General features: G+C 37.8%; 2 protein-coding genes and 1 long non-coding RNA gene across 3 annotated transcripts in view; all 3 read right to left on the reverse strand.

The window, feature by feature from the left end:
• Positions 1 to 9057, reverse strand: part of LOC113467360 (apoptotic chromatin condensation inducer in the nucleus-like) — an 11941-nt gene extending 2884 nt beyond the window's left edge. The window contains exons 1-7 of the mRNA XM_026823484.1: positions 9047 to 9057; positions 8193 to 8400; positions 6621 to 6676; positions 3707 to 3895; positions 2951 to 3190; positions 2227 to 2338; positions 847 to 1014 (exon numbers count right to left, since the gene is read on the reverse strand). Coding sequence (XP_026679285.1) covers positions 847 to 1014; positions 2227 to 2338; positions 2951 to 3190; positions 3707 to 3895; positions 6621 to 6676; positions 8193 to 8400; positions 9047 to 9057 — 984 coding nt within the window. The remainder of the gene's footprint in view (positions 1 to 846; positions 1015 to 2226; positions 2339 to 2950; positions 3191 to 3706; positions 3896 to 6620; positions 6677 to 8192; positions 8401 to 9046) is intronic.
• On the reverse strand, positions 5314 to 6234 carry LOC113467363. Its single transcript, XR_003391463.1, has 2 exons — positions 6068 to 6234; positions 5314 to 5573 (listed from the first exon to the last, which is right to left on the reverse strand). It is a non-coding gene; the product is annotated as an uncharacterized LOC113467363 (long non-coding RNA).
• A 2395-nt stretch (positions 9058 to 11452) lies between the features above and the next one.
• LOC113467361 (zinc finger protein 586-like) overlaps positions 11453 to 14983 on the reverse strand; it is a 6523-nt gene continuing 2992 nt past the window's right edge. The window contains exon 4 of the mRNA XM_026823486.1: positions 11453 to 11700. Coding sequence (XP_026679287.1) covers positions 11453 to 11700 — 248 coding nt within the window. The remainder of the gene's footprint in view (positions 11701 to 14983) is intronic.

The following is a 14983-nucleotide window of genomic DNA, read 5'->3' on the forward strand; positions in this document are numbered from 1 at the left end:
TACCTATGTACCTACCTAATTTGTTTATTATTCAGTTTATTATTATTCTTGATTTGATTTTTTGATTTTACTTTCATGTAATGATTTAAAATCAAGACTAGAGCCCGTTCTCCCTTTATTCCCAATATAAGGTTTAAGTCACCCATCCATTTATTGGCCTTGCTCGGCGTAGCTTAACATAGGTGACGCTAAAACCGGTCTTAAAATAACGACTGAAATGTTATCCATTATTATGTTAAGGCGGTCTCTTCCTGATCCCTTGTGTGCCGCGTCCATTTTAATTAGGACTATTGCACTGCAAGTGTTATCTAAAACTTTCTCGCTTTGAGTTCATAGGTCGTCGCGACAAATTTCGAGATCAGAGCTCATTTGTGTGAGAAAATGGGAAAAAAATCCCCCAAAAAACCAGTCTTTTGGTTTTTAGCTTTATGGTTCTCTGGACAAAATTTGCACCACCATTTTCGTGATCCTGGTAAAAAGACCAGGTTTGGATAAGTCCTTCTATGGGGACAGAGTGACAGACAGACGACACCAAAGCGAATACAATAGTCCGTCCCTTATACCTTTTTATTATTATTACTATTGTAATAATAAAGGAAGAACGGACTAAAAAACGTATGAACACATTGTACATAAATTTATATACTTCATCAAGTTCAAGGCGCTACACCTCCATCTTTTTTTTTTACCTAGAACTCAGTTTGAGTGACAGGATTATCATTTACTCCATCCTATCATTATCCTGTGTCCCCACTTACTTTTCTTCTCCGTCTCCTCCTCCTTCTTCTTGTCTGCCTCCTCTTCTCTTCTCCTCTTCTTATTGGGATTCTCGTTCTCGTCCTCCACCTCCCTCTTCTCTTCCTCTCCCACCTCCACGTCCTCCTGGTGACCTTCATTCGGTGCATCTTCCTCTTCTTCTTCACTCGAATAAGAGATGGGAGCTATGTGCGATGTATCGGTGCGAGCTGACTCGAAAACGTCGCGGGGCAGTGGCTTCACTACCATGTTCAACTCCTGCAAGGGGGAAGCAAGAAAATTGTTAAACACTAGTAGTTCTGTGGACTGTAGACCTCACTCAGATTCTTTTGCCCAAGCTGAGAAGAAGGTACGAATGAATGCTACATATTCACATGTATACTAAATTAGGACAGAAGGAATACGTCCTACGTAATAAAAAGGACAGAAAACAGGTTTTATTTACAATCACTCAAAAGATTTAAAGAATGGTTGACCTTTTTAATAAATATGACATTTTAAAATATGATGGATTCCAGCACAAGCTTCCAATGCTTATGGAATCCATCTAAACTTTGCAAGACATCTTAATATCTATAGCAGGCTTGTCCAACCCGCGGCCCGCGAAGGCCCGCCTGAAAAAAAAATGAACGAAAATCACACCTTCTACGTTTGTGTACCGAAGACGTGAATGTCGATATTCACGCACTTGTGTCAGCTGCAGAGTGTCCACAGAAATCGCACTAATGTCATCATATGGTAAGTTTTCATAATGAAATGAAATTATATTATAATTACATTACACCAGGCCACCCCCCCCCCCGTGAGTTGAGTTTTTGCGGCCCGCCAACTCTCTACCTTGGTCTCTGACATTATTTTTTAAGTATTCTAAAAATTAATGAAAGTTGCAGCCTTTGCGGACGACATCGTGATATGGTGCACCAAGAAAATCAAACAACAGGCACAAATAATAATAATAATAATAATAATAATAATAATAATAATAACTTTCACGTGGGATACAATCTTCCATTCATAAACAAATACACACTGCCTGGATTCCTAATTTCCTACCAAGTGCAAATCCAGGCGCGCTACTTTCCGAGCTAAGCTGGCTAACATGAGTTTTTTTTTTTTCAATTATTATATCATTAACAAAACAATTGATGAACAGTCATTGGTCATGGTATTTAAACTCCCATAATTGTGAAGGAATATAACAATAAAATTCTTTTAACTGTGGAATAAAATTCTTTTAACACGATTACCACGTGATTTTTTTTTTTTTTTTACCATGACAAGTATTTTTTTTTTTTTTTTTTAAATAATCATCCTTTTACATTGATCAATTCTCCAACTGTACCATTCCTGCTCCGTCCTCACACTCAATCAATCTCAACTTCTTCCTCGAACCTCTCATTCTCATTGAAATCGCCCTCACCACCGATATCTCAACTTTCACCTTAGTTTAAAATGAGGACTTATTGTTACCTTCAGTACGGAGGTAGATATTGCGGGATCGCGGCTCCTGAAGAACTTGATCTTGCTGTTGGGTTTGGACACTCCCCATGTTCTTTGCTCACCACTCCAAACGGGTGGGGGGCTACCTGGAGATCGAGGGAGAGAAAGGTACAATGGAGCAGTTGCAAATGGGTAAAAATTATTAATAAATGGTCGATTCCTATGTAACAAGCTGGGTCCGTCCCTCCGGGAATTTTTTAGCCCGTAGTTTATTCGATCGTGGTTAAAGAATACTTATGTACCTACCTAATTTGTTTAATTTTCAGTTTATTATCATTCTTGATTTGATTTTTTGATTTTACTTTCATGTAATGATTTAAAATTTAAAATTAACACCAACCTCAGTGGTGCAGTTGTTAACGCGTTGAACTTTGGATCTGGAGGTTGGTGGTTCGAGTCCCAGTCAAGTCATAAAATTTATCTAGGTGTAATAATCGGGGAACGTCATTTGAATATGCTTAACACAATTAAAAATTCCTTGATATTTTTTTTTTTTTTTTACTTTCTATTACTAGAATGTAATGAGCTAATGAGAAAGTATAGGTGTACTCTACTATACCACTAGGTGTACAATACTATTGGATATCCAAGATAGTGCAATCCTAACAATCAAAGGTCTATGGAAACGGAACACTAGTGTCCAGTTTTCGGTTTCTATTTATGAAAGAAAAATACACGTTTCTCTTTGACTTACTCTTCTTGTTCCTCCTGGGTGACTGAGACCACAGTTGAGCTCCTTGCTGGGGGTTCTGCCCCCTCCTCCTCCTCTCCATCTCCTCCTTGTCCTTCTTCTTCACTGGAACTTGCCTCTTCCCTCACTGGACTTCCCATCTCCATCTGTTCCTCTCCCTCCTCTTCAACTCCCTGTTTAGCCGATTCTTTGATGCTTTCGTCAGGCTTTTCTGGCTCTGGAGATTGCTCGGCTAGTTGTTCTCTGGTTGAGAGGAGAAAATGAGAATAAGTAAATGGATTTCAACAGTATTGTGGTAATTCAATCGGTAGATCTTGTGTTTTTCAATTTAGAATAGAATCTACCCTGTTTATATTTACACTGCCAGCATAGGACTGAAAAGTCCCTTTACTGTTGTAGTATAAACAAGGTCTTAGACCTGCAATATCCACTATCCATGTTCCTGTGGACCGAGGATGTGGCTGAATCAATGGAGGTATAACTGAGTACTCGTTTTTTTTTTATTGAAAATGTAAATGCTTTTTTTTTAAGCCACATATTGAAATAGAATTGATCACCCTTCAGCTTGTTTGAAAACATTGTTCATCCCTGTTTAAAATGGTACAAGTAAATAGAATTGAGTGTCATTCCAAGATTTAGAAGAACAAAATACACTACTTGCCTTGTTAGGTATTGGTTAAGGAAAGTAGAAAACTACTCATTCTATCAAAATCAATGGCTTTCTCTTATCATCTCCTCCTATTCTTAATGATAACTCACTCTTGGTTGTCTTCCTCCTGTTGTCCAGGGACTTGAGGTGCAGTTTCCTGCTCTTCTTTCTCCTCTGTAGGTTGCTCGTTGGCTTCCTCTTCCTCTTCGAGTTTATCTTCATGTTGATATTTGTGCTTGCAACCTCTGGATTTTTTGTCCGTCTCAACATTGTCTTCAGACCGGGAGGAATGTCTGGTTCTGAAATTAAAATTAAATGCTTAAGAATCACTAAGTAAGTACTTACCTGAACTTTTTGTGTATGGAGTTAAGTTGAACTTACTTACCTACCTACCTTAAATTGAAAACGTCTTGGATAAGTAGGTACTTGAACAGTTCAGTTGTATAATTGCTATCCATTCCAAAATTTAGTCAGTCTACTAGCGGGTTTAAGCTCCCAAGATATGAAATTGTTTACAAATGTCGGGGTGTTGACCATTAGGTCAATATTTTTCTACAATGGAACCCTTTATAAAAACATTTTTTTTTTTTTTTTTTTTTTTTTTTTAAGTTACCTTTATAGGTCATCGCGACAAATTTCGAGATCAGAGCTCATTTGTGTGAGAAAATGTGAAACGAGGGAGAGAAAGGTTAATGGAGCAGTTGCAAATGGGTAAAAATTATTGATAAATTGTCGATTCCTACGTAAAAAGTTGGGAAAATTCCAAATCTGATGTCAAAACTCCGAAATAATAACTGAAAAAGGTCGGAAATTCAATTTTTATTTTCCGTCAGAGTCCTGAACTTTGACGTCAGACTTCAGGAGATGCGCAGAAACGTATGCGCACAAACATGAATTGCGCAGAAATGCATGCGCACAAACAGATTAATGTGTTGCCTTGCTCGGGACATTTGATGTGACGTCATCGCCTACGGGAGCGTATGCCGTGACGTCAAAGTTTACGATTTACCGGTATAAATCGATTTATCTCGAAATTCAGAAGTCGTAGAAGAAAAAGAAAAATTCCGTTGGTCCTCATTTTTCCTGCTCTATGACTTTGAAACATCACCCCAGTAAGCGCAACTGATCTATTAGACTGAGTAGTAAAACAGCCGCGGTAGATACTAAAATTACACAGAACAAGCTGGGCCCGTCCCTCCGGAAATTTTTTAGCCCGTAGTTTATTCGATCGTGGTTAAAGAAAATCACCTACCTAATTTGTTCAATATTCAGTTTATTTATTTATTATTGATTTGATTTTTGATTTTACTTTCATGTAATGATTTAAAATCAAGACTAGAGCCCGTTCTCTCTTTATTCCTTTAAGTCACCCACCCATTTATTGGCCTTGCTCGGCGTAGCCTAACCTAGGTGACGCTAAAACCGGTCTTAAATTAACGACTGAAGTGTTATCTAAAACTTTCTCGCTTTGAGTTCATAGGTCGTCGCGAAGAAAATCATTCAAGCAATGGCATCTATTTTCCTTAACCAAATGTACAGTTTACTTGTTGAAGGAAGAGAAAAGATTTAATGAAGTCAAAATTGAAAATCCCCAAAGACAGAAATGTGCAGAAAAAAAAACTACCTGAAATAATCACATATATGTAATTACTTGGGAAAAATAGCTGCTTATATTTTCAAATTAATAAAAAAAAAAAATCAATTTAGGTACTTCTTACCTCTTCTTTATCTTCAGTTTCTTCAACTTTTTTCTCAGGTTTACGAGATGTTCGGCCTCTTCTACTTGGAGTTTTCACTTCTACTAGTACTTCTTCCGACTCTGATTCAGACTCGGTTTCTTCCTTTTTTCTACGGGTGCTTAGCCTGCTGGACCTTTTACTTGGAGTGAGGGTTTGATCCGGAGAAATATCCCTCGGTTTCCTTTGCCGTGTACTAGTACGTTTTGTCATAGTGATAAAAATCAACTCTCAAATAAACCTGAAATTCGATCAAAATAACTCTACCTATGTTGGGTGTTGTTAGGTATTAGGTAATGGTTTAAGCTTTGATTGAATTGCTCACTTGTCTATTGTCAATCCTCACCAGACCAAATTCTCAATTCTGAGGATGGAGTAGTGACTATTGATGATGGCAAAGGGATAATGGTTTTTGTTGGTTTTCAGCTTTACTGACTAAACAGTTAGAGATATTGTAAAAGTTTCAATAGATGAACACCCAAAGTATCATTCAATAGGATAAGGAAAGTCATGTGATGTTCACACCAGATTTTTTACTTTCTATTTTTTCCAAACTACAATAACGTACTACTATAGTAGTTACGGTAGTTACAGGGCTTTATTCAGGTGAATTGTGATGGATAAACTTCGCATTATTATTAACTAGCTAGAGTAATGCCGCATCCGCATAGGGAGTACTACTGTAGGGAAGACTTGATTTATTTTCAGTGATGAATGAATCAGAGTAATACGTACCTTGATCACAATGAGTGTTTGCTACTTTGCTTCAGTTAAATACCACTAAAAGGATGGATTATCCACAGAAAATTTTCGATTCAAGCTAATAATTAATATTACACAAATAAAAAATTTCCTCAACTTTTTTGAACTTTTTTTTTCGATTTTGGATTTTTTTTTTCGTTTCGTGGGATTTTTTTGCTCGTTGAAAAAAAGCGTCGTTTGTCCTCGTTGAAAAAAGAATCCCGCGAGATTCAAAAATTCAAACCATGTGCCTCGACGCGCGCGAATTCAAAAATTCAAACGAGATTTCTGTTCCCGATGGGTCATTAAAGTTAATTAATGTTGAGCTTGTTTAATATCTGTAGGGGTGACAGTGTGGGACAAGTTGTTGTTTTTTGATTTTTAAAAACAGGTTTGAAAGAAGGAGTTTTGTAACCGCTAAGGTCTTGTCGTCTCGAAAGCGAAGATAGAGCAAAGCCGGGAGAGCCAGCCGTTGCGAGAACGAACCTTATCTGTTTAGGATTAACTCTGCCACGGATGGCATCGAACCCGCGACCTAAGCGCTTACAAGGCAGATGCGCTAGGCTGGTATTCAGGCGAGAAAGGATAGTAAACATCAATGATCTGCATTTTAGACGGAGTTAATGAAAATGATACATTTTGTTGCACTAAAAATAAAAACAATTTCATTTATTTTACAAAAAAAAAAAAAAAGCGTAGCGTATTTTTAATTAATAATAATGAATTAATAACAATAAAAATAATAACTAGAATAAAATACATATCAAAACCACGTTGTGGGTTTCTATCTTAAAACAAGTATATTAAAAAAAAATATAAAAAAAGACCGAATTAATCATTTGATTAGAATTTTTCAAAGAAAACCTGGTAACACACACAAAAAAAAAAAAAAAAAAAAACCCTGTGAATAGGTAGATACAGAAAAAAAAAAATGTCTCCTTGTGAAATATTATTACTTTATTTAATATTATACCCTTGTGGCTCGCAGCGGGCCGCACAATTTGACGAGGCGGGCCGCCAGTTTGACATGCCTGGCCTATAAGTAGGTATTGAAAAAAGCACGTTCCAATTAACAGAGAACACCTGAGCCTTGAAAAAAAAAATCCTCCAATGCCCCACCCCGTTTGTAATAAAAATCAAACAAAAAATCTTTAGTTATTATATTGTAAGTTTAGAAAAACTCATTATTAGGTTTAATACTTAGGTATGTACGAACCACAAAATTCCAATTTTAACTTTTAAGATTCTAAGGAGAAACGATAACTTTGTTAACGCTAGGGGTATAAAAAGTTGTGGGAAAATGCAAAAATCCCAACATGAAACTTGAGAGGGCCTTGATTTAAATTTATATTAGGTACAGAAAACAGCAGATTCTTCGGATATATGGCTAAACAATCAGGGTTTAAACTCGGTTTAAGTTTTCTCGGCTTAAGCAATCTGATTGATCAATAAAAACAAGCAGGGCCCGTCCCTCCGGGAATTATTTAGCCCGTAATGATTAGAGAAAATCAGTACCTATGTACCTACCTAATTTGTTTAATAATCAGTTTATTATTATTCTTGATTTGATTTTTTGATTTTATTTTCATGTAATGATTTAAAATCAAGACTAGAGCCCGTTCTCCCTTTATTCCCAATATAATGTTTCACCCATCTATTTATTGGCCTTTCTCGGCGTAGCTCAACATAGGTGACGCTAAAACCGGTCTTAAATTATCGACTGAAGTGTTATCTAAAACTTTCTCGCTTTGAGTTCATAAAGTCCTCACGATGGTTGACTGCAGTTCAGGACGAGCCAGTCACTTTAACATGGCTAGAGCTAGAGACCATCGCCTCAGTGTATAGCAGATACAAAAAGATACAGTCGAATCTGTCTAAGTGGGACTCGTCTAAATGGGAAACCTGGACAACTGGGAAAAAATCGTGGCCCCTTCATGGCAACCTCTCTAAGTAGGACACTTTTTTAACTGGGAAACCTGGATAGGTGGGAAAAAATTGTCGGTCCCTTGGATTCCAACTTAGGCAGGTTCGACTGTATCTTTATTCTGCTATTGCCAATGGGCAAAAGCTAAAACTGCTAAAACAACAACACATCAGAGCTGGTCATGCATGAACTTACCTCTCTCTCTATAGCACCATCATCTGCCACTGTTTCCTCTCCGTCTTCATCTCCTTTGTGAAACAACAACACAACATCAGAGCTGGTCATGCATGAACTTACCTCTCTCTCTATAGCACCATCATCTGCCACTGTTTCCTCTCCGTCTTCATCTCCTTTGTCATCGGAATCTCTATCCTGTACATTCTCAGTGGCTGCACTCTCATCCCTGAAACAAAATGTAATCATACACACAAACTTGAAACATTTTATCTAATATATAAAAATGAATATTTGTGTGTATGTGTGTGTGTGTGTTTGTTCAAACTTTATGCCTGGCCAAACCGCTTATCCGATAGACCACTAAATGGATGAGTGACATGAACGGCCATGCCTTAAAGATTTACTAGCAGAAATCCGGAGTGAAGTGACGGATTTCGGCTAGTAATATTTAAAATTAATTTTATTGCTTTATGGTTTTCTGGAGAAAATAATTTGCACCACCACTTTTGTGTTTCTGGTAAAAAGATCTTTAATTTGATATATAGGTCGACTAGGTTTGGATAAGTCCTTCTACGGGGACAGACAGACAGACAGACAGGCGACACCGAAGCGAATACAATAGCCCGTCCCTATACCTTTTATTATTAATAAAGGATGGACGGGCTAAAAATCAGATTGCTTAATCCGAGACTTAAACGTAAACCGAGTCTAAACCCTCTTTATAGCCCCGGCCCTAAGAGAGGTAAAACTAAAATGAATCTTGGAAACTTAATCTACCTACTTAAAATTAAAATAATTTTGTTATGTACTGCCAGACTAGCATGAAAATTCAAAACACTAAAGACTAGTATGTAGGGACACAACTGTATCACCTGCATATCATTTGAGCTCAAAAAACGATTTATAAAGTAGTAACATGCGTACTACTGTGCTAGTACTTTTACAAGGAAAAAATCTGAGAACAAATTTAAACCGTTCAAATAATTATTTCAAAATATCATGTGAAAACAGACCAACTGTTTTATTGAATAAACATTGCATCGCATCGTCAAGATTGCAATGTGTTAAAAAAAGTACCTATTTATTTATGGTATATTTGAGCAAAGTCAGCTCCCATGGCGTAGTGGTCACTGCGCTCGCCTTGCACGCGGGAGATCCGGGTTCGATTCCCGGCGGAGTCAAGAAATTTGTATCATGCAAATGATTGATCCCGTGACTGGCTGTTGCGGGGCCCACCCAGCCTTGTGAGCAAAATGAGTAGCTATGACATATAAATGCGCATAGCGACCATGGTAGGTAAACATTGGATGTTAGGATTATTGAGATATTGGAAAAATCCTACAATGCTGCAGCGAGCACCAAAGTTGTGACATAATATACTTGAGCAACAGGTAGGTAGATATACTTGAGCTTGTATAGGTACACTGATTAGTGATAGGAGATAGGTACTTGAGCTTGGTATACCAAAATTTCATTCCTCTTTCTTTAAAATGGACATCACGTTTTAATTTAAAGAACATTTCAAATGCCTAACATTTAAAGCCTTGATGTGGCCATAAATACTAGCAGTTGATAAAATACTTAAAAAATCATCCCTAAAGGGGATTTGGAAGAAAAAAAGTAAAAAAAATATATAACAAAATCTTTTGTAAGGCGGAATGTAGGTAGATTGGAGAAACGCGTTTCATGAAAACCAATGTGCACTGCACTGAGTTAACCTTATCTTTATTTAGTTTTGTGGAATTCCAGCTATGAAACGCGATTATCCAGTGTGCATTCCACCTTAGATGACTCGATTTCAGTGTTCTACAAAATGACTACGAAATTATGAATACCTCTAAGTCTAAGTGATTAAAAATTTAATATACCTAATAACCAATCAAACCTAAAATTAATATTATGAATAAAATTATGACTATTGAAAAGACAGGAAAACTGACCAGTGAGCGAACAATACTAATATAATACACTCTTCATATAGGAGATTACTAAAATCGAGATTCTAAAGAAGAAGAAAATTTTGTTCGAAGTAAACTAGAAAAAATTGTCATGGAACAATACCATGTAAAAAAAAAATTGTATAATGTTACAAGGACGTAGGGCCAATTATGAAGAAAATACTGGCTATCAAGCTGCACTGAAGCATGAATGGCAAATATCTCATTGGCAAAAATTTGTTTCAGTCTGACTTGGGAGCGAGACTTTTTTGTTAATAAAATGGGGTGTTAGTAGCTACGTACCTAGTACCCACATTAAATCCATTCCACTATTCAAGTCTCTCCCCCTTTCTTAAAAGCTCTTTAATTTTTTCCTTGTCAGTTCCTCAAATCCTATTATGAACACCATTTAAAACTAGATAAATTATGAGACAGCAAAAGGTAAAACTAATATTCAAATAATATTGTACAAAAATACCAACAAAAAAATAATTACAACTAAAAAAAAGGCACTTCAGTAATGTTAGACTTACAAAATAAATTGCACTCCCCCCTTTTTCACAAGGGAACAAGTAAATTGAGCTAAATGAACTTACTTAAAATGTGTTTAAAATGGTAAAATGTATACGTTAGTACACGGTATATAAAATTAAATGAACACCCAAAATTACATAACCTAAAATAAAGTGACTTACAACAAGTCCGTTTTGTCTGGGTTTTATTTAAATAAAGAAATAGGTGATCTTGGATTTTTAAATAAATAAAAATTTCTTAATTGGATGTTTAAAAAAAATCTATATCAAAGATGTGAGATCCCCATTTCAATAAAAGGATTTAAAAAAAAGGAATTTTAATTGTGGTAAGCATAAATGCTTGTCACAAATGTCGTTCCCTGCTTAATGCACTACGCTAAATTTTATGACTTGACTTGGACGCGAACCACCAACCTCCAGATCCGAAGTCCACCGCGCTAACCACTACACCACTGAGATTGGTTCCCTATTTCAATATTTTTTAAACCAGACGAAACTGACTGTAAACAGAGGGCTAAAAAAACGAAATCAAATATCTACTGGGTAGTAGCTTAAGATATCTTCATGGTTTAAATTAAGTATCACACTAATCAGACCAAACTTTCTAATACTTCATCATAAGTGAAAAGAAACCAGAACACACATATTGTACAACTATACATCCACCCATTTATGAACGGGACCACAATTTATGCTACATTAGACGCATGTGGTCTATGTTGTAGCATGCCCATCCCGTAGTATGCCTCTCATCAGATGGGCGAGAAGAGACACAATACTTTCCATTTAGGTGCTGGGTCAACACGATTCAATCAAACACAGAGTGGGGCAGCGAGCGCACATTCTCCTCCTGGAAAGCCTCCTCCTCTTCACTCCCCTCGTCCCTCTCATCGTAGGGCAGATTCTCGAACACGGAATGGGACATGAGTTGGGACTGGGGGTCAAGGTCATTGAGTTGGGACTGATGACTGGGGTCAAGGTCATCACCATCTTCGTACGGGTTCTCAGCAATGCCGTGCTGGTGCAGGAGGTGCTTACGGAAGTAGGACCGGTAGACTGGGGGTCAAGGTCATTGAGTTGGGACTGGTGACTGGGGTCAAGGTCATCACCATCTTCGTACGGGTTCTCAGCAATGCCGTGCTGGTGCAGGAGGTGCTTACGGAAGTAGGACCGGTGGTGACACTGGTGAGAAAAATGGGAAGGGTTTTTTCTGTTCAAGGTGGAGTGAAAATTCCTCATCTTTAAACGAACATACCTGAAGGAAAAGAAGAAGAAGAAGAAGAAGGAAAACTAGGAGGATGAGAAAAAAGAGGAGGAGAAAGAAGAATGAAGGATGGAGAAAGAAAGCGGGAAGAAAAGAAACGGAAACGAAGAAAAAGAAGAGAGAGAGAGAGAAAAGGAGAAGGATTTTAATTTATATTATTATGATGAGTCAACATGATGGGACCTTTTCAAAGCATTTTCATGACTTGAATCTACCATAGAAATATGTTACCCCTTAGTATTGCAACCACTCTGTATATTTCATATTTGAAAGGGGTAAAGGGGGGTGGATATTTGATATGATGGTTGGAGGGGGTGAGTATATGGGGTGGGACGAAGGGATGATATGTGGGTAAGGAGGTATATAGATAAGCTCTCTCCAATGTATACACGTTGTGTTTTCAAATGTCACACAGTTCATATTTAAAACCGAAACTCTAATAGACTCATACACTGAGAGTAGTATTTATTTGACCACCTTGCTCTACAATACAGCCTGCCTCGATGACAAAGGGTACCTACCATACACATATCGTTTTTCCAAGTTGATTAAAAATGGGCCAAGATAAACACAAAGAGTGGTCAAAATAAACAAAAAGTTCTCTTAACGTAGTTCTAAGGTGTATATTCCATCTTGTTCGATTTTTCGTGATCAAAAACAAGTGCCAACACCTGCTTTCAGTGCTTGTGCCACTTTGCCTCCACAGGGACGATAGTAACATGAATAGTACATATTCCATATTTATTTGATCTACCAACAAATATTTTTTATTTGGAAAAACTTAGCCTCAAAGATTAAAAATGGAGATTTTAAACCGAAACTCATACTCATAGACTAATACACTGAGAGTAGTATTTATTTGACCACCTTGCTCTACAATACAGCCTGCCTCGATGACAAAGGGTACCTACCATACACATATCGTCCGGTTCATATTAATATGTATCAGATAATAGTCGCTGCACGGGCGAAATCCACCAATAAATATTTTTTATTTGGAAAAACTTAGCCTCAAAGATTAAAAATGGAGATTTTGAACCGAAACTCTAATAGACTCATACACTGAGAGTAGTATTTATTTGACCACCTTGCTCTACAGTACAGCCTGCCTCGATGACAAAGGGTACCTACCATACACATATCATTCTTCCAAGTTGATTGAAATGGGCCAAGATAAGCAGAAAGAGTGGTCAAAATAAACAAAAAGTTCTCTTAACGTAGTTCCAAGGTGTATATTCCATCTCGCTTGATTTTTCCTGATCAAAAACGAGTGCCAACACCTGCTTTCAGTGCTTGTGCCACTTTGCCTCCACAGGGACGATAGTAACATGAATAGTACATATTCCATATTTATTTGATGTTCATATTCTGATAGGATATATTTAACATACACACATGTTATATCAGAATCGGATCCAAGGACGTTCCAAGAACAAAGCCGAAAAATAATTGACTTTGCCGGCTATAGAACTCGGGACCACCGGTATGCTAGTCCAGTGTAATAACCATTCGGTCACGAAGGTTGATGATCCTCACGAGGCCGAACAAACGCCGAATTGCAAGCACAGAGCAGAAAAAAACTTTGACACTGCCGGGATTCGAACACGGGACCTCCGGCATTCAAGCCCACTGACCCCAGTGTGATAACGACTCGGCCACGGAGGTTCCTCATGTCAGGGAAAGTTTTTCCATCTCCAACCTCAGTGATGTAGTGCGGTTAGCACTACATCACTGGATTTGAAAAGTGATAGTTCGAGTCCAAGTCAAGGCATAAAATTTGGCGTATAATAATCGGAGAAAGACATTAATTTGTGACAATTCGCGTAGTCTAGTAGGTAATCGGGGAAAGACATTTGTGACAAGCATTCATGGATGAGGTACACAATAGGGCTGCCTCGAAAGGACTGACAAGAAACGCCGACCCTATTCAAGTAAGAAAAGGCTAGGAAGAAGATTCATGCTTAACACAATTAAAATTCTTCATGTCCACTTGTCACATCCACGACTGGTGTCCAATATAATATTACAAGCGGGGTCACACACATATTTATCATGCTAACTCCCGTATTATTTGCTGGGAAAATCCCCCGTGGGGATTCTACATATTGGTATTATTGGGATTCGTGTTTTTTATTTAGGTAGGTAGATAAAAAAAAAAAAAAAAAATCCTGTGTTACAAACCTTGTTTGTTTGTTAACCACCACACTCAGCTAATTTGCCGCAAGCATGTGTGAATTCCATGTGCAACTTTTTTCTTTCTTTTCAAACTGGTTTGATAGAGGGAACTGTCACTGCTAAGGTCTTATCGTCTCGAGAGAAGGAAGGTAGGATAGGAGAGAAAGGCAGCCGTTCCGAGAACGAACATTCAGAATAAAATCTGCCACGGACGAGAGAATCGAACCCGTGACCTACCTCAACTAGGCTTAGCTATTCGTGCGTCAAACGAACCTTCTACCGTTCAACCACGGTAAAAGAAGTATTACAATTTACATACATACCGTCTTTTGTAATTAAGCTCCCTCTCTCCCTCTCCTGTCCTCTCTCTCTCTCTCTCTCCCTCTCCTGTCCTCTCCCTCTCTCTCTCCCTCTCCCTCTCCTGTCCTGTCCTCTCTCTCTCTCTCTGTTTGTTCCGTTTTCCCTGTCGACTTGTTTCCTTTGTGTCACACCAGCTGAATAATATAGTGGACCTTGGCAATAATGTGCATGTATATCCAACACCACACACCAACCGAACAAAAAAATTCCATTCAAAGTGTTGGGGGAAAAAAAAGCTGTCAGAAACCTAATATCCGGACTGGAAAATCAAAAGGACCTCCTCTTCTCTTTTTTCCCTCTCCTCTTTCCTCTCTCCTTTCTTCTCTCCTCTCCCCTCTCTTCATAATTCACACAAATTCCTTCTCCTCCCTTCTCTTCTTTCTCGCATAATTCACACCACGCTTTCCCTTTTTGCTTCCTCCTCAACCTCAGGAATTCCTCTCCCCTCCCTCCCCTTTGTCGAGATGAAAAGGATATGACATACGGTCTACTGGGTGAATGTCGTGTTTTTTTTTTTTTTTTTTTTTTTTTTTTTTTTTT

Source organism: Diaphorina citri, unplaced genomic scaffold (genome assembly GCF_000475195.1).
Source record: "Diaphorina citri unplaced genomic scaffold, Diaci psyllid genome assembly version 1.1 scaffold460, whole genome shotgun sequence".
NCBI lineage: Eukaryota > Metazoa > Arthropoda > Insecta > Hemiptera > Psyllidae > Diaphorina > Diaphorina citri.